The 19862-nt window shown below is 39.7% G+C and overlaps 1 protein-coding gene across 1 annotated transcript in view; it reads left to right on the top strand.

Moving 5' to 3' along the window:
- Positions 1-19862, top strand: part of PHEX (phosphate regulating endopeptidase X-linked) — a 208117-nt gene that overhangs the window by 178184 nt on the left and 10071 nt on the right. Inside the window, exons 16-18 of the mRNA XM_004587814.3 lie at positions 5311-5365; positions 11901-11968; positions 14411-14541. Of these exons, the coding sequence (XP_004587871.2) occupies positions 5311-5365; positions 11901-11968; positions 14411-14541 (254 nt within the window). The remainder of the gene's footprint in view (positions 1-5310; positions 5366-11900; positions 11969-14410; positions 14542-19862) is intronic.

Here is a 19862-nt window from a genome sequence, read left to right as displayed (position 1 = left end):
TATACTGACCTCAAAATTAACGCTACTTCTGCCATGATAGCAAGAAAGTGGAACTGACAAAGACCCTCTTCTTGAAGTAAAGGAAAATCAGAACTTGAATAATGAAACATACCCCATATCTGGTATTGAAGATGGGAATTTCAGGAAGTAATACTTTAGTACTATTACTGTTGTCATGTGATGTTTTTAAACTTAGGCTAACAAATGTACTCATACAAAATGCTCCAATTCCTTTGAGTTGCACAAGGTACAGATTTCATTCATGTAGCAGATGTGTTTGAGTGCTTACCACGTTCCAGGTATTACAGCCCCTCAGATACCACAATGGAGGAATAGTAAAATTAACTAAAATAAAACTCTTTTATTATGGAGTTTGCATTCTAGTTGGGAAAAGACAATTTTGCAAAATTAGCAAAATGCAGAATATCATACTTGGTGGTAATATTATGAATGACAAAACAACAAAATGCACATGATAATACTCTACCCCCTTAAAAAAGTATTATGGGCAGCCCTTCTGAAAAGGAGACATTAAGTAAATAGCTGAAGCAAGCTGTGCAGGTACTGATGGAAAGGAAGTTCTACGGTGGGGAGATATGTGTGAAGAGAAAGAGAAGCTATCAGTCCTCTCTCTTTTCAAAATATCTCCATATGTATGGAGAGAAAAGGAAGTTATTACTCCTCTCTTTTAAATACCTCCATACCATATGACTTTGCTAGCCCTGGGTGTATTTGTTTCCTTTCTTGAGGTCTGAACTGTGGATTAGTGGCTCATTTTGTTTTTTTCTCTATGCTTTCCTGAGCTAAAGATTTAATTGATACAATTTCACAATAGCAAAATGGATACTGGAGCCCAGACATAATGAAGCATTTAACTTTCCCTGAAAAGCTGTTGCTGAACTCAGGACATGGTTTAATGACTTGGAAAGTCAAATAGTTGAACCTGGGGTAATAACCTACTGAATGCAATCAGTTCTTTGGCATTCGCGTCCGTAACAAAAACACTCAGACAATATGTACCAATAGGAGAGTTATAATGAGAAATTCCAGTAAAATAGAAAGGCTGACCCAAGTGGAAAATCAGAAGCAGGACCTAGTGATTTTCCTAGGTGCAGATTTTAAAAAATTATTAATAGTAAATAATGATGCTACAGCATATAGATGCTAATATTTTGTCAGAATTTTAGCCATTTTTTAGATTATGGAAGCATAATCATCTATTGTTTTCTTTAAAATAGAATTTGCCAGTCTTGACAAATGTAAGCGAAATAATGCTGTATAATCTTTGTTAACAGTGTTTAGATCGCCTTTAGAAGAGTTTTCTGTAACACATACACACACATAGAAGTGCATTTATTTCTAATCTTAATCAAATAAGTTGATTATCTTTGAGAAATTAAAACTTGGCCTTACAGTTATGTCCAAATCACTTTTGATCCTCCATCACCCAATATTCTAAATCCCTAAATTTTCCCATACTATAGTCACTCTGATATTTTACAGACCTTTTCTATGTATGTATATATGCATATATAAGTACATGCACACACACACACATGTAGACTGATAAGATAGTTATTTAGAAGGATTCTATGCACTGAATTGTATCTTTTCCACTTTTTGTTTAATATCTTAGTGTTTTCCTCCTTAATTTTGCTCATGTTTTTAAAATATTTAAACTTGCAAAAATGTGTGCTCCTAGCCAGTATACTTCCTATATGCTGGCCAATATTAGCTATCATTAAATTTGTTACATTTTTTGGCCAGCTAAATCAATATCCCTCTTTCCTTCCTCTACTTCCCTCTCTTCTCTCTCATGTGTGTGTGTGTGTGGGGGGGGCGTAGGGGGAGGGGTGTGTGTCCATAGTTGCATTTAAGGAATGCCTCTCGTAAATATCCTAATAGCAAAAGCAGCTTTATAAATGTGAAACAGATAGTGGAGTGGTGCTTAAATAGGGAAAAAGAGAAATGAACATGCAAGAAAACAGAAGAAAAACCTTTTTAAAAGGGTGAGAAGAACTCCTTTCCCACTTATTTTGTACTTGCATCTTTGCTAAGCACAACTTATCCATTTTATGAGATAAGATATTGAGTTGATTTTGTTGGGATTTCATCTTTCAGCGTAGGTAGTCACATCTCCAAAAATGTGGCTTACACGTTTAATCCATTCAGTTCAGCAGAACAAGCCTGAGGGCATCAGATTCTTATGTTTATCAGAATGAATTCCATGGCCTAATAAACAGAACAGATTCAGCTGATTAACATATTGTGATGGGTTTTAGCACCTGATTCTGGTTCCCCCCCAACACCAAGACAATTATAGAGGCTCATGAAGGTGCCAGATTTTTTTCCTGTAAGGATATAACTTTCTAACTGGCATATTACAAGATAGGAAAGCCATAACAATTTACTAATTAAATCACACCGTTTCTGATCATTGATCTTAGTAGAAAATGTCATTAATTTTTCGCTGATTTATTGTAAGATATCAGATTTTCATATAAACTCTGATTTGCATTTATATATATTTGCATATTTATATAATCTATATCTCCAAATCAGAATAACTAAATGTAATAACCAAAAAAAAGGATGGAATGTTGGTACTAAAATTTTGATCTAACAGTGTTGAAAAAAATGAAGAAATGAAAATTGGTATGACTTTGTCCTTTCAAATTCAGTCATTTTAGATGCCTTTTCCTTTATGTGAAAACAGGAGGAAGAGAAACTGCTGGCTCAGTGCATCTCTGTTTTTCAATTAGGTTTTGCACCTTAACATCTGAAGCTATAATAATATTACTGAGATGTAAAGAATTTACATGAGTTTGGTAGAATCAGTATTTCACTTCTAAATTAAGAAATTTATTTCCTGCCCTCGTTTCTCCGGTTAGTGCCCTGGCCTGGAGGGGAGGTAGAAAAAAATTTGGGAGAGAACCGGAGGAGGAATACTAAAATTGCAAAAGAACTTGAAGTCTTCTGGAGGCTAGAACTGTTGTTCTGGACCAGGCGAGGACATTGTCTCTTGCTCTCCCTCTGGCTCTTGCTCTCTTGGTTCCTTTTCTTTCTATTCCCAATTGTGATTAATCAAAAGTGCAGCTCCAAGGGTATAAAATTCAGTAGTGAGTTGCAACAGAAAAAGTGTTTCTCCTACCCACCAAATTCCCATGAGCAGCTACATAAATTCAGGACTGTGGTTCAGAAGGCAGGAACAACATGCCACTGGATGTGTTCAACCAGCAAGAGGAGTACTGCCTTCCTGGTGACACTTTCAGTTTGTCCTAAGCATTTTTATTTGCCATTTATTTTTTGCTCATTTTATTTGAAAGAAAAGGGGAAGCGATAACCTATCTGCTGGTTCATCGCTTAAAAGCCAGCAGCAATATAATGGGCTGGGCCAAGTCAAAGTGAATAACTGGAAGTCATTCTAGATCTCCCATATGGTGGAAGGGGATCAAAACCTTGAGCCATTCCTTGATGCCTCCCAAGAGGGCCATTAACAGGAAGCAGGTAGCAGTGAAGAGTGGAGCCAGGTCTCCAGCCAGGCACTTTCCTATGGGCTGCAGGTATCCTGAGTAACATTTAACTGCTACATAAAATGTTCCCTCCTTTACTTGCTTTTTAGTGCTATTACAAGATAAGCTAACATTTTAAAACATTAGCACATATTGTAGCCTTCATGTTTATATTGCACAATGCTTTTTTTAAAATGCAAACAGAGCATTTTAACTAGTATGTGGAATCACTGAAATGACACTATCGATATTTTATAGTTTGTACCACCGTATGTGTTTAGTGCATCCAAAAACTCATGGACAAATGAAATTCTAAGAAGCTTTTATTTTAGTTCAAAAAATTTTGCAAACTATACCTACTAGATATATTTAAAAGCTCATGCAAAACACATATTGAAAAACAATGCATAGGTTTCAAAATTTGGTGAGTAACCAAAAGAATCTGATTTTTTAATTTCATTTTCCATGAACTTTTATTTTATTTTTTTATAAAGATATATTTTTATTACAAAGTCAGAGGAGGAGAGACAGAGAGGAAGATCTTCCATCCGATGTTTCACTCCCCAAGTGAGCCGCAACGGGCTGGTGTGCGCCGATCCGAAGCCGGGAACCTGGAACCTCTTCCGGGTCTCCCACGCGGGTGCAGTGCCCAATGCATTGGGCCGTCCTTGACTGCTTTCCCAGGCTGGGAGCTGGATGGGAAGTAGAGCAGTCAGTACATGAACTGGCGCCTATATGGGATCCCGGGGTGTTCAAGGCGAGGACCTTAGCCACTAGGCCACGCCGCCAGGCCCTCCATGAACTTTTAGAAGTCCCTACATATTTTGTTCTTACCAGTGCTTTTTGATACATACCCATTCTACTGATACTTATATACCTCTGATCACTGATGAGTAAAGGAAGGAAGGAAGGACAAGTAAGTGTGGATCCCCTCTCTTTCCCTCGTTTCTTCCATGGCTTTGTCCTTTTCAGTCTAAGTGGTTGGCTAATACAGAGAAATAACAGGAGAAAGAATGAAAGTGCCTGGATACCTTGTTCATGCTGTTGTCAGAAAGCTATTAGTTTGTTATGTGTGATCAGAGCCATTGCTGGTTCAAGTGTGAAGTGTGGCATCTTTGGGCTAACAGTCCTGCTTATACTCAGTTCTGGATGGAATAAGCATCCTATCTTTGGTTTGAAGTTTTCTGAACTCCCCCACTTGTGTGGGTTGGCCAGAATCCTGTGCACCTAGGACCCTGTGAATGCTGGGTGAGAGTGGGGGTAAAGAAGATCCTCACATACTGACTCTGTATGACTCCCCCACTCAAATGATGCTTTGCTGTCCCCACAAGCTCCATTTATAAACCACAAGTTCAAAGAAAAAATTATTAGGAATTTCTAGATGGTGATGGCAGAGCATTAAACTAAGGGCAAGACCCTTCTTTGCACAGGTCCCCTGTGGCTGCGCAAGGTCATAATCCCACATACCCGTCCTGTTTTGTGTCAGGAAAAAGTGTTGGATTGCCAGAAGCAGGATGCTCACGCTGCTCCAGAAGGAACCCAGATCACAGCAGAGCAAATCCTGTCAATAGTGCATCTGTGCAGAATGGTTTCCTTGAAATGGTTTCATGCACTAAATTGCAAATCCACTCAAGTAATATCCTTGGGACAGTGGGCTCCCTCAGAAGGTACCTGCTCCACAAGGGGTACCTTTCCGGTGTGCGTTTGAAGCCTCCAGGCTGTCCCTGGGAGCCAGGTCCTCATGGCTGAATCAACTTTCAATTCTTCCTTAATGTGGTGTTGTTTGTGTTTCTCCCAGGGTTTCCAGCAGGGGAGCTTCAGAAGCCTTTCTTTTGGGGAACAGAATATCCTCGGTGAGTAAATCAGTAAAGAAACCAGTTATTGACAAGGTAGGAGGGCAGAACACTTTGCTTTGGTAGAGAACACAATGCAAAGTCAAATAAACAAATTTTTTTTTTTTTTTAAAGAAAGGGCATGGAAGCTGGCTGTCACTGAATGTTCCCACCCTCACCATTTTAATATTTATTGTGTCAACCTCCTTGCCAGGGCATATGACTGGGCAGGAAGGCTAACTTAAACATAGACCATTTTCCTTTCTAGGCATTTATATTACTAGTTGATTCATTCCCTGAATATTTAGATCTTGAAGGAATTGTTGAGATTTGAGTTGATAGTGATAGGTTGAAAACTTTCTCAGTTGGAAAAAAAAAACAAGAGAAAGGAAAGGAAAAGTGTTTATAGAATGACAGAGTCTAATTTGGCCTAAATGGTAGAGCATGTAGCAGAAATCTGTTGAAAGAATGAGGTTTGAAATTGGAGGGCTTTGAATGCCATGTAAGGAGCCTGAAAGATAATAGGAAATTGAAAACACTGAAGATTTTGAAGAAGGTGATTGATTTGTCTTTAGGAATATAACCTGTAAAGAGGTAAAATGGGATAAAATTGGCAGTATATGATCTCAGGGATACAAATGTAAAGGTCCCTAATAGCTACAGATTATAGACTCATATGAGATTTCTTCAAAAAGCTCATGGAAAATACATAATGTGAAAATACACTACATGAATTTCAAAAAGCTCTGCCCCAAAATAAAGTGAACCTTCAATTCCATTTTACAGGAACTTTTAAAAGTGCCCTTGTATAATTAATAATTTCTGTATGTAGTGGGGATTTTGATAATATTCATTATCAGTAATGTTACTACTTTTTAAAACATTGATTTATCCATTTTAAAGTCATAGTGACTGAGAAAGAGGGAGAGGGAGAGAGAGAAGGGGATATTCCATCTACTGGTTCATTCCCCAGATGGCTGCAATGGCCAAGGCTGGGCCAGGCTGAAATGGGGAGCCAGGGGTCAAGTATTTGGGACATTTCCCACTGCTTTTCCTAGGCCATTAGCAGGGAGCTAGCTTGGAGGTGGAGCATCTGGGCCATGAACGGGGATGCCTACATGATACTGGCATTGTAGGTGGTGGCTTAACCTGTTATGCCACTAGTCCTGCCCAGTAATGTCACTGCTTTGATTGTGTATATCTTTGTGTACTCTGCTGCATTCATGCATGGGAAATTTGCTCTTCACTTTCGAAGTTGAACCATTTCTATTGCTTGAATAATATTTCTATCATGTAGGTGAAAAATATATGATGCCGGGCTCGGCAGCGTGGCCTAGTGGCTAAGGTCCTCACCTTGATCCCATGTGGCCGCTGATTCTAATCCCGGCAGCTCCACTTCCTCTCTATCTCTCCTCCTCTCAGTATATCTGACTTTGTAATAAAAATAAAATAAATCTTTAAAAAAATATATGATGCCATGCACATATATATGTAAGAGAAATACAGTGACATGATTTTGATTTGGACTTCTCCAGAAACAGTTCCCACGAGAAGGATTCAAGTTCAGGCAGTTCTTCTGCCACGTGATACCAGTAGGAGAGTGTGGAAATGACACACAGAGGACAAGACGCCGATGAACTGTATTCTTAAAATCTTCTATGGCTTCTAAAATAAAATACAAACATATATTGGATTAAAATAGCATAAATGTATCAGCATATAGTTTTCAGTATTCAATCCCAGTTGGGTTTCACTGTGGTGAAGTTCAGCTGTCAGAGGGCTTGCATTCCTTTCTGGGAGCTACAGGAGGACTGTTCCCTGGCCTTTCCAGTTTCTGGAGAATGCCCACATTCCTGGTGTCCTGCCCTCCCTGACCCCACCGTCAAAGTTCTGCATTGTGTCTCCCTCTGAGACTCATTTTCTGCTTTTCTGCTTTTAAAGACTGCTGAGATTTGCCCTCGCCCCCGGATCATCTGCCTTATTATCAAATCAGTTGGTTAAGAAACTTAATTCCATTTCCAACCTTCATTCCCCTTTGCTATGTAACACCATATTCACAGGCTTCAGTGATTACCACATGGACATGTTTGGGAGGCAGCTATTCCTACCACAAAGTATTAGAACATCAGTTACCACCAAGGGCAGATGGCTGGGAGACTATAGAACATATTTCAGAGTGATCCCACCTCTAGGGCAATGGAGATATTGTATTTGTCCTCCAAATCAACTCCATCATTGGTTGAGGGCCGCTACTGACTGTATTAGCTCCATGGGGGTGCCCACCCTAGGCCGAGAGTGTCATTTGCAAGTACTCTCAGTGGCTTACAGTTGGAAGCTGTCAGATTGGTGTGATTCCAAATGTAAGTGAAGAGGGGACATTGGCAGGCATCAGTAAAGCCTATTGCAGTGAATTATCCATTATCAGAAATAAGTGAAAAATTCTAGAATTGTATTTAACCAAATTCATTAATAACATCCTAGGCCTCACATGCATAAATTTTCTTGGTTTTCACATTGGAATTGATTTTCCTTATTTGTAGGATTAGAAATATATATATGCTTCTGTAAAATTAAAGGATTATGGTTGGCATTGTGGTACAGTGGGTTAAGCCAATGCCTGCAGTTCCAACATCCAATATGGGCTTTGGTTTGAGTGCCAGCTGCCCCACTTCCAATCCAGCTCCCTGCTAATATGCCTAGGAAAGCAGTGACAAATGGCCCAAGGGCTTGGGCTCCTGTACCCACATGGGAAGCCCAAATGAAGCTTCTGACTTTGACCTGGCCCAGCTTGGACCACTGTGGTCATTTGGGGAATGAATCAATGGATGGGAGATCTCTTTTTCTCTCATTCTTTCTCTCTGTGTGTCTCTGTAATCTGCCTTTCAAATAAATCTTTAAAAACAATTGAAAGATTACGCTAAATATTCTCTAAACTCTCTTTAGACCGAAAGAAAACAAAGGATTCTTAGATTCTGCTTATGATTATCAATGTAACTGAACTTCTTGTAGTTATGCAGCCTGAAACATGGATGCAGTCTGGTGAGATTTTGAAGTTATTGATTCAGTGTATTTATTAAGTCCATGATCATGATTTTCTGTCATAAAAGCCAAAATCGTAAAACTTAAGAATTGTTAGTATACAATTTATGTAAGATGAGCCACAGTTGATAAACTTGAATGGAGAGAGGTGTGTGTGTGTGTTTTTTTTTAAATCAGAATTCTGTGTCCTCACCAAAGCCATGCAACCTTTACTAAGATATGCATTCAATGAATAGCTGTTATCGTTTGGTACTTGGCGTTGGGAATATAGGGATGCTGGAGACATGAGAATCCAGCTCTATTAGGATCTCTTCCCACCCATTCATTTCTATTAATTGATGGGTAGCCCCCACAGCCAGGGGACTCTTTCTGCTCACACTCATCATCTTAGCCCCCACCTGAGTGTTGGGTCTAATTTTGGAGACTTGAACCTGCTGAATTGTTTCCAGAGGAGAGAATGAGGATTGGAAACAGGCAAAGACAACCTTGCCCCAAGTGCATGTTTTGTGAAGTAGTAACAGACATAAATCATTCTTCTTGCCTCTGTGTTTTAGAGTACTTGTCAGACTCCCTGTACCCAAGAAGTTCTGTTGGAAAGAAACCCATTCATGTGCAATGCAGAGATGACTGAATTCCTAGTTTCCTTCTGTTTTGGGACATGCTTGTCTAGAGTTTGTAACTGAAGAATAAATGGGAGGAACTTGGGAATTTTGCAGAGGGAGTTTCATGACTGCTGTCATATTTTTGAGGGAAAGTTGAGGTGGCAGGATGATTTACTATTTTCCAGGAGCAGAAGCTGCTCGACTAGCGAATGCACTCAGCCAATAGATTGGAGACTCCGAGAAGCAATTTCAGATTCACATTAGGCAAAGAGAGAAAGGGCTCCCTCAGACAGAGCTGAACTGCAGAGCTCATTGCAAATAACCAAGCAGCAGTCTCAGGACCATTTAAGTGGGTTCTGATAAAGGATACACAAGCTACTAGTGAGGACTGGAACTAGGTGACTTTAAAGCAACTTACAACACTTAGATCCCTTGGAGCTTAAGATTCAAGATTAGGGTAGTCTGTGTTTGATAACAGTGTGAGATCATGGTTAGGCCAGACTGAGCAAGAGTTGTCTACTTGCTGACAATGACTCCTGTGAATAGGTTAAACCCTGCTGATAGTCATAACAAAAGAGAAAATGAGTATGTAGTATGATGATCACCCTTTATTTTTAGAAGGTTAAATCTTCAATGTAGGAAGCCTTCCAGCTTCTCACCAGCCTGTTGAATTGTACACTTGATCTTAACCAAAAGGCCAAGAAGCGATCAGCCTATTGAATTTTAAAAGTCACACAAGTTTATTTTCTTTAAATGGCATGCTAATTTAAGGAATGTCCATCGATCAGATGGAGAATGAGAATATTATGAAACATTATCAATCTAAGACTTAGTCATATGAAATTACTTTGTCTCTCATCCAAAAGATTGTGATTATGTAACTGAGAATTGAAACTTACAAGGATTCAGTCACTTCCTGAGCTCTCTATTACCATTTTGCAAATAGGAAGCTTGTTGGAGCAGTTCCTCTGAGGGCACATTTATTGCAGAGTGGTTTCTATAAGCATTCATCCATTGTTCATCCTAAAATTCATCCAGTCAACAGCCTTGCCTGAGGATTGTAGAGGACTTAGTGTTTATTCTCAGGACTGAGAGTTGGAAAATCTCAATGTTTCAGGCTGTACAATGAGAGCTACTGCTGCAAAAATTAGCACTATGTAAAATTACAAGTTTGTTCCACACTGCTATGATAGTTCTATGATTGAAATACATAATTTTACTTTTTTAATGAAGGTTTGCAATGATGGAAAAACAGTGGGAAGCATTTTTTCAAATGCAAATTACCTTGCAGGAAAGAAATAACAAAGGAAAGAATTGCCACCAAGGGGAAAAATTAAATCTTACAGCACTTCCTTGGGTAGAGTTGAGACAAACAATTAGCATGTTAAGGATCATTATGTCCTGTAATAACATGTTGCTTCAAAAATTTCCGTTCCTTCCAGTTGTGGGTTTATCCATTTGCTGAGTGACTTTGATGTTGCATATCAGAACCAACTGGGAAGTATTTTTGGAATAATTGCAGGTCTCAAGAATCCTCCTAAAAAGGACTTTAGGGTTGTGAGCCTTATCCACGGGTTAAATGAGTTGCAAGTAGAACTGTCACTTACATGAAATGGTAAAGGTAATTAATCCATTAATACCTGTGTACCACGCACAGAGGATTCTGCCATGAATGTATGCATATGGCTTTGGCCTTTATGGAACTTAGTAGTTGAGGGGGGAAATCCCAGAATACACAAATGCAAGTCCCACTATTGATTTCTTCATATTAATAGGTTTTGTTTCAATTGTCTTTTGCTACCTAATGAAACACCACCAAACAACAAACAACCATTTATTGACTCCTCAATCTGCCACTCAGGCAGGATGGAGCTGATATATGCTTGTCTTGGCTTAGTTTGGAGTTGGTCAGAGCAGCTCCACTAGGGCTGGAGAATCTTTGAATTCAATGATTAGGTTGGCTTTCATGAATGAAGTCTGGCAGGGCCCCTCGCTTCCTTCAGAGTTCCTCAACTTTTGGGATCTCTCACTAACTTTACATGGCCTCTTTCCTTCCATCTTGGGTAGTCAAACTACTTGCATTACAGCTGATTTCCAAGAAGGTAGGAAATGGAAGCTATCCAGTCTGTTATAGACTAGAACCAGGAGTCACATTCAACCACTCACAGCCTGTCCCAAGGCCAGCACAGGTTTAAGAGCAAGGACTATATATTGCCTTTTGCTGGGAGAAGGGTGCATGTGCATTCAAAGCTGGGTGGAATTGTTGGTGGGCTCCTCAGTAGATAATCTGCCACACGCTTCTTCAGAGGTGAAGAGAAATAATATAACACCTTTGCAAATCTGATTAAGGCTTCAGAGCCTTTGCTATTCAGTTGTCAGCTTGTCTGTGCAGATATGGGAGAATGTGACTACCTTTGGAACCAGAGTGGTCCCTTTTTAATCTCTGCCCCATGCCTTGTTTATGACTACATTTTGCAAACGACTTAACTTCTAAGATTAGAGCGACTTTTCACCAAGTTTTCAGATAAAAAATAAATGACAGATTTACAGACAGGTTCCTTTCAAGCCATACTTTAGGTGTTCATAACATAAAATATAGCTAGAACAGATACAGAATCATACTAATCTGAGCATTGGAAGGGACCTCAGAAATCATTTCTTTCACAACTCCAGTTACACAGGGTAGGACGTGGTAATAATGACACTGTTAGAATGTTAGAATTTATATTTTCTTTGTCCATATCAGTTAGAAGGGTATGTTTAGAGTAGTTTTTCTACTTTTATGAGTCTAGATATGAGATTGTTACTACTATGGCCACTAGAAAACAAATTAACTTGCCTTTTCACTAAAAAAATAGATTTTGCATTGATATTCATGCTTGTAATTTTCTCCCAATTATGTGCTTACACCACAGATCTCTGAGTTATGGTGCTATAGGAGTAATTGTTGGACATGAATTTACGCATGGATTTGATAATAATGGTAAGTATTAGCTCATTTTGTTTGCTGCTTTTATAATAATGCTGATTATATAGCCGTTAATTGTTATTATCTGTTTATAGCGACATCATCATAGAGTGAAGATTATACAAGGCAATATGATTGCTGATTGAAAACTTTCCCCAGTGTCTTCCTGTGATAGTTTGCAATCAATGAACAATTGAATGGAGTAGAATGAAAAACGTCCTGTCATTGTGTTGCAATTTTCTATGCGTGTAGATGGGGACTGCTGTGGCTGCCACAGCAGTTGCAGGAATTAGTCTACAGCTCCCCCTTTGTCATTGTTTCACTCATCATCTTGAGATGTTCTCCCAGGATATGTGAACTCTGCCCCCATGATGATTGGATGCACTGAACTGCCAAGTCAGGCTGCTGGCACCTGGGTGAATGGCTCCTTTACACAATCTTACCAATTATGCAATACTTAACCTCCATTTTCCTTTATACTGGCATATATTCAAAATGTTTTTAAAGGCTATGCTTTCTTAATAATGCATAATGAAGAATACATGGTACATCTTGATAACATTTAAGGAAAAGGAAAGAGGAGATCATGGCATAAAGAAATTATTACCTTTGAGAGGGCATATCATCGGGAACAAATGAATTAAACGTTTAGTTAAAAATTCTATGTACTCATCCTTTTTAATCAGCACTGTTTTCTCCCTTAACTTTGGAACACTATTGGAAAGCCACAAGAAATCTCAGAAACTTCACAATTAGCAGAAAATTACTGTTATTTACAAACACACAGTGATTGACAGGCAGATTCAGGAACCCAGAGGGCCGAAGGCAACACGGTGTAAAAGGTAACCTTTTGCTTGCCTGCCTACCTGCAGTGCCTCCCACATCTTTTCTGGGATGCTTACTCAAGGCCCAGAGAGCCTCTCTCTGGATGATTCTTCCTGAGCTCCCATCAGCCCTTCTTTAAACACCTGTGTATTTTGTGTCTTTGGCTTCCCCTTCCCTGTTGAAATGTAGCTGCCTTGTAGTAGAGCTTGACTTTATACCTTTGGCTATTTGGTGCATCAGAGGGGAGAGTCTTAGCAAAATAACACAAGCTGGTGGTGGTGGCCTTATGACTCTGGGATTTTCTTCCTGGGAAATTTAAGTTCAATTCTCTCCCAATACAATTTGGAAAACTTTTGGATTTCCTGTTAAAGGATGGAATCTAATGATGGCAATTTCACCCTGTAACCAGTATCTAGAAGACTACATTGCACCTGTAAGTAGGTGCCCAGTGACCAAGTAACGATTGTTCCTGGTAGAAAAGAGTGATTCCATATTTTCCCAAAGGGTGGTGACAGTAGCAGGCAGCTTTGCTAAGCCTTTAGGGGTTTCAGTTATTGCCTTTGCTTAGGAGATTTTCTTTCCTTTTTTTCTTTGAGATTTATTTCTTTTTATTGGAAAGGCAGATTTACACACACACACACACACACACACACACACACATCTTCCAATAATTGGCTCACTTCCCAAATGGCCACAATGGCTGGAGCTGAGCTGATTTGGAGCCAGGAGCCTCTTCCAGGTCTCCCACACGGGTGCAGGGTCCCAAGCCCTTGAGCCATGCTCTACTGCCACAAGCAGGGAGCTGGATGGGAAGTGGAGCAACTGGGACACAAACTGGCTCTTAGAAGATTTTTCTTATCAGCTCAATAATGAGTTCTGCATAATTAAATATAAATTGCTTTTTGACTCGAGTAAGAAATTTGAACACAGAAACTAGATAAATGCAAATTCTGTTGTGAAGGGTATAGAGAATCTTTGTGGCAAGGAGGTGTGTATTACTAAATGTTTTTCCTTTACGTTTTGGAGATTTCCATTCTTGTTTTAAGTTCTCTTTCTGAGCCATCTTCCTTGACTAAGCAGGACAGATGGGTCTTCATCCACATCGAGGGCTGTGGAATGATTCATAACAGAAGTTTTATGTATTCCTCAGTTCCTGGCAACTTGGAAGAAACAGATTCCTATCGGGCTGAGTCAGGGTCTGTGGTCGCACTGTGTGGATGACTCACCAGGGCTATTCCTTTGGATCATTTGGAATTTCACTGATAGTGTTGCTGTCACTCCCTCCAAGGACTTTCTGAATGAAAGCCATTTTATTTCACAAACGAGAGAACACTTGGGGTCAGATCAGGAGAAAACCCAAGGTTAGATAGGATTAGTGCATGCCATAAATGGATGAATTTCATTTCAAAAATGTTTTGTTCCTTAGAAGGAAAGAACTGCTTCAACCTTTCTCCTTTCTTCCCTTTGTGCAATTAACCTGTGACAATGCAGAGAATACAGGAGCTGGATTTAGGAAGAGGTTTCTCGCTGTTGTGACTGCTTTTTGAAGGCTTGTCAAGGTGAAGGGAAGGAAAGATGAAGACTTTAGTTTTCAAATAACACAAATATCTTTTAACTTTCTTGTCTTGCTAGGGAGAAAGTATGATAAAAATGGAAACCTAGATCCTTGGTGGTCTGTGGACTCAGAAGAAAAGTTCAAAGAAAAAACAAAGTGCATGATTAACCAATATAGCAACTATTATTGGAAGAAAGCTGGTTTGAATGTGAGTACAACCGGGTAAAGGAATATCTTTTGGGTCATTTTTCTTCATTTGGGCTATTTTTCTTCGTTTGAGCATTAGCTTGCTTTAAACCATTGGTTTCCAAAGTGTCCCCCTGAAATCAACAGTATCTGCCTTCCCAGGGAACTTGCTAGAAATGCAAATTGTAATTTATCTCTATTGTATCAACATACTGTAGTTATACATATTGGTAAAATACAATGTGATAGTTTAGCCCATGCATACAGCATGTACTGATTAAAACAAAGTAATTAATATTTCCATTTCTTTGCCATATCTTTATCTTTGGAGATTTTTAGCCCTTTGCTAGCTGTTCATTAAACATATGGAATGTTCTTGTGAGCTGTAGTCACCATATTGTGCTGTGGAACATTAGGAATTATTCCTTGTATCCAAGCATTTTTTACCCATTATGCAGCCTTTCTCTATTTCCCACTTTCCCGTCTCTCCCAGTTTCTAGTATTCACTATTTTACATTAAGATTGACTTAATTTTATGTTCCAGATAAAGCAAAGAAAATGCTATATTTTTCTTTCTCCGTATGACTGACTTCTCTCAACATAATATCCTCCGGTTTCATTAATTTTGCTATAAACTGATTTAATTCTGTTTTATGGATGAATATTCCATTGTGTACATATACCACATTATCTGTTCAATTCTTGATACACATCTAGATATATTTCGTATCTTGGCTATTGAGAATAGTGCTTTAGTGAGCATGGAGGCGAAGATCTCTCTTTCACAGGCTGATATTATTTCCTTCAAAAATACACAGATGCTGGGTCATATGGTAGATTGATTGATTGATTTTTTGAGAAACCTCTGTATTGTTCTCTAAGATGGCTGTACTAATTTACATTCCTCCCAGTTCCTATATAGTTCCCTTTTCTCTGTTTTCTCACCAGCATTTGTTATTTCTTTTTAAAAATTATTTGAAAGTCAGACTTACAGAGAGAGATATATTCTATGATCTGGTTCAGTCCACAGATGGCCACAAGTGTGGGGGTTGGCCTGATCTGAAACCAGGAACCAGAAGCTTCTTCCACATGCATGCACGGGCCCACTAGCTTTGGGTATCTTCTACTGCTTTCCCAGGCCACAAGCAGGGAGCTGGATGGGAAGCAGGGCTGCCAGAATTAGAACCAGCACCCATCTGGGATCCTGGCACATGCAAAGTGATGACTTTTAGCCACTAGGCTACTGTACCGGGCCCAACAAGTTTTTATACATAATGATTGACTATTTGTATTTTTTTAATTTTTATTTTGAATTTTTGAATTTTATGGTACAATTTCAGAGAGAGTGTGATTCCCTCCCCCTACCAAACTCTATTTGTATTTTTTGAGAATTATTTACTCAGATCTTTTGCTTACTTTAAACCTGAATTATTGGGATTGGCATTGTGGAGATAAAGCTTCTGCTTGTGGCATGTGATGCCAGCATTCAATGGGGGACCCATTATGGTCTCATCTGCTCCACTTTCAATCCAGCTCCCTGCTAATGAGTCTAGGGAAAGCAGCAAAAACACTGGGGTCTCTACTACCCACGTGGGAGACCTGGAAGAGGCTCCTGGCTTTGGCCTGGCCTAGTCCTGACTTTTGGGCCATCTGGGGAGTGAATCAGGTATATTTTCTCTCTCTTTCTCTCTCCCTTTCTGTAACTCTTTCAAAATAAGTACATCTAAAAAATGAATCATTACTTTTTCATTGAAAAATTTAAATTCAATTTAAATTCTGGACAACAATCCTTTGCCTGGGGTAGGAAAACATCCTACTCCTTGCTTTGCCTCGGGTCTGTTATACATGGTGTTTGTTTCCCTATTTTATGAGGCTTTAGGTAAAAATCAACCGGTGTTTTTTAAAGGGAATGGTTATAAATGCTGCCTTGGTTCTTCTGGTTCCTACACATAGCTCATCCAAGTGGAGTAGCATGAGTCCCTGTCCTTGAATGCTGTCTCTAACTCCCGAAAGGTGCTCTGCAAAAACAATTTTCTACCCATGTATTTTAAAATATCTCCAGTGGTGACATGAGCAAACCCAACATGGACCTTTTGTGAATTCCCTTTTCTGTGAATCAGTATTGAGTTTATGGATTGTTACACTGAAAAATGCCAATTATGAAAAATAGTACGGATTTTAAACATCTTTGCACCATGATCAGGTTATCTTTTAACGTCATTTTCTCACAAGCTTTTAAATGATTTTATTTATTTGAGAGAGAGGCCATATGAGCAAGTGAGAACGTACGTGGGAGTGTGGACTCACCCAGACACTGCTTTACTCCTTCTACGCTTGTGATTGCTGGAGCTGGCTGGGGCTGAAGCCAGAAGCTGCGGACACAATCCTGGCCTGCCCTATGGAGGGCAGGAAACCAATTGCTTGAGCCTTCACTTCTGCCTCTCAGAATATGCTCTGGTGGAAAGCTGGTGATGGCAGGCTAAGCTGGGACTTAAACCCAGACATTCTGATACGGTGTATAGGTTTCTTAACTGCTAGGCCAAATGCTCACCCCTCTATAAACTTGTTGAAGTACTCTCATATGTTGCTTCACATAAAGTCTAGTAGAAGGGTTCTAGTGTCGGTGGGTTCACCTTGTTGGAACTAGGAAATGATACTTAAGGTTCCTAGGTTTCAGCATCTTCTTCAGTGAAATATGTCAATATTTCTGAACCTGTTAGTTTGAGTAAGAATGCACTGAAGTAAAGTGAAGCACTGGCCTGATGCCTGTCATACACAGAAAGGCTTGATAAAAAGCTCCTAATATTCTAGATCCTTTGTGACATACTCACAAGGACCCTCACCTCAGTAAAAACTGAACCATAGACTGCGGGGCTGTACATGTTTGTAGGGTCTCATTGTTTATGTATTTCTCTTTCTTCATGTGCCTGTAAGCCAGTAACTTAATTACAAAGAGTAGAAATTTTCCTCGTGTACACATATATTTACTTTTTAAGTTTGTCCAAACTCATCAAAATCAGGGCTCAGGTTGGCATTTGCACATGTCTGAGGTGGCTGCATAATGGGGCACATAGAATATAATTAAACCTTAAATAAATACATTATTCACTTCTCATGGCTAGTATGGAAGAAGCATCCATGATTTTCTAACAACCTGAAGGATATAGGTTTATGAAAACAAGTATGGATCTGTTTTAGCAATGGTCTCTGACAAGAAGTTCAGTAACATGGTATTGTTCTCACAAAGACACTGAAAAAATGTTCTAGGGGTTTTTGTAATCCTCTTAATTTTACTCAACGATTTGTTGGTTTGAATTTTATAGGGTTTTGAATATTGAATCGTAGCATTTGATTACTGAATCTAGAAGTGATTCCATTCTACTATCTCTGTTTTATTAATGGAGAAATGGACCTTCAGCAATATGGTGACAGAGGAAATTTAATGGACAGAGTTGGCTGGGAAGTTTCCTTCTCTACTCCCCAGCACGATAGTTCTCAGACTTGGAGAGGCTTCAGTGTCGCAGGGCTGAGCAGAACAAACAGAAGGGATGCTTTAGAAGGCACTGGACATAGGCAGGCAAATCTGTGATGACCCTATCTCCTCACTCAGGAGGTACTATGCTAGCCTGAATCTTGCTGTCAAGAGAGGGGAACTTAGCCATGACGTCCCACAAGTGGACTGTTAGTGCTAGTCACGTCCCCAGAGATCCAGCCTAGACCCCCTCACTCCACTGAGACCATTCACAGTATGAGGAACCAAGGAGGTTCAGAGTGTCTCATTTAGATAGAAAGCTTTGTGTAAGAGGAAGGAGAATCAGTTCCAGCAGGAGCAGATCGAAGTGTAAGCATCCGGAGGGCTGCCACTTGAGAGGGTAACTCACTAGAGAGCCAAGGCTCTGGCACCGGAAGACTGCTGAGGTGGGAATCCTGGTGCAAGAAGCGCAGGATTTGTGTTAGGTTTGCTAGATGCAGAGCCCCCAAAGGGATTACCAACACCAGTCCCTTACTGAGGAAGTAGTTTTAGAAGCATTCTGTAAGAGTGAGGGAAACTTGTGGTTTCAGGAGGACCTAGAAGGAAGGTAGGGTGTGACCTCCCATTAGCGTCTGCCTGAGGGGACTCCTGTATGTTGAGCTGGGAGAATCTGCAGCAATGGATCCATAGTTATAGATAGAAAAAGGGTTCTAGCAGGGTGCCAGTGACATCTTACATTCTGAGCTTTAGATCTTTCTTTGCTCAAGAAAGATGGTGCTAATTCCACTTAGCTCATAGGACTGTAGTAAGAGAATACATGTAAAATAGGAATGGCAACTGAAGGGACCTCCGTGATTAGATGAAAAATGTTTTCCAGACATTTGTGTGCTTTTTTCCATTGGTATCAGTGGATAACTGGGTGTTTTGGAGTGTTTCAAGGTAAAGAATCCACAGAATCTACGGTTTGAAAATTCACAAAACACTGTATTAAGTTTCCTGTTGTTATAGCAAATTACCACAAACGTAGTGGCTAGAAGATACACTTCTTTGTTACCATGCATTCTGTGTGTGAGAAGTTTGACAGAGGTTGAGTGGCTCCTAAGCAAAGCATCAGCAGAGCTGTGTACCTTTCAGCAGGCTCTGGTAGGAGGACTTGTACTTCCATGACTTTTCCAGCTTTTAGAGGCTGCCTGGATTCCTTGGCTGGTGGTCCCTTCTGCAACATCAGCAGTAGCTGATGGAGTCTCCTCTCATTGCATTGTTCTCCTGTTTGCCTTTTTCTCTTTTAAAGGGTCCTTGTAATCACATTGGGACTATGTCGATAAAATCTGGGGTAAAGTTCCCCTTGACACTGTAAAGATAGGCGCAAATTTCATGGATAATAGATATCTTTGGGAAGCTGTTATTCTGCCCACTACACAGGGGTCAGCTTACTTTACTGTAAAGGGGCAAAGAGTAAATGATTCAGGCTTTGTGAGGTATATGTTCTCTGTTGCAACTTTCAACTCTGCCTGAGCAGCAGGACAGTAGCCACAGACAATATGCATAGGATGAGCCTGGCAGTGTGCCAATAAAACATGATTTATCAGTGCTAAAATTTAAGTTTTATGCAATTTTCACATGCCACAAAGTATTATGCTTTGGATTTTTGCCCTGGTCATTTAAAAACGTAAAATAGAATCCTACCTTGCAGTTTATACAGAATCAAGCAGCAGCTTGGATTTGGCTTGTGGACTGTATTGATTTAGAATATTTTTGCCCTAACTCATTTAAGATCGTAAGAAAGAGTTTTCAAGTGTTGGGAAGACTTTCTTCGCTATGCTTGGCTGGTTGTCATACATATTGCAAACCTTGACCTTGCAGTCTGCATT

The sequence above is a fragment of the Ochotona princeps genome, chromosome X (assembly GCF_030435755.1).
Source record: "Ochotona princeps isolate mOchPri1 chromosome X, mOchPri1.hap1, whole genome shotgun sequence".
Lineage (NCBI taxonomy): Eukaryota > Metazoa > Chordata > Mammalia > Lagomorpha > Ochotonidae > Ochotona > Ochotona princeps.
Note: the sequence above shows the minus strand (reverse complement) of the source record. Positions and strands in the feature narration are given on the sequence as shown.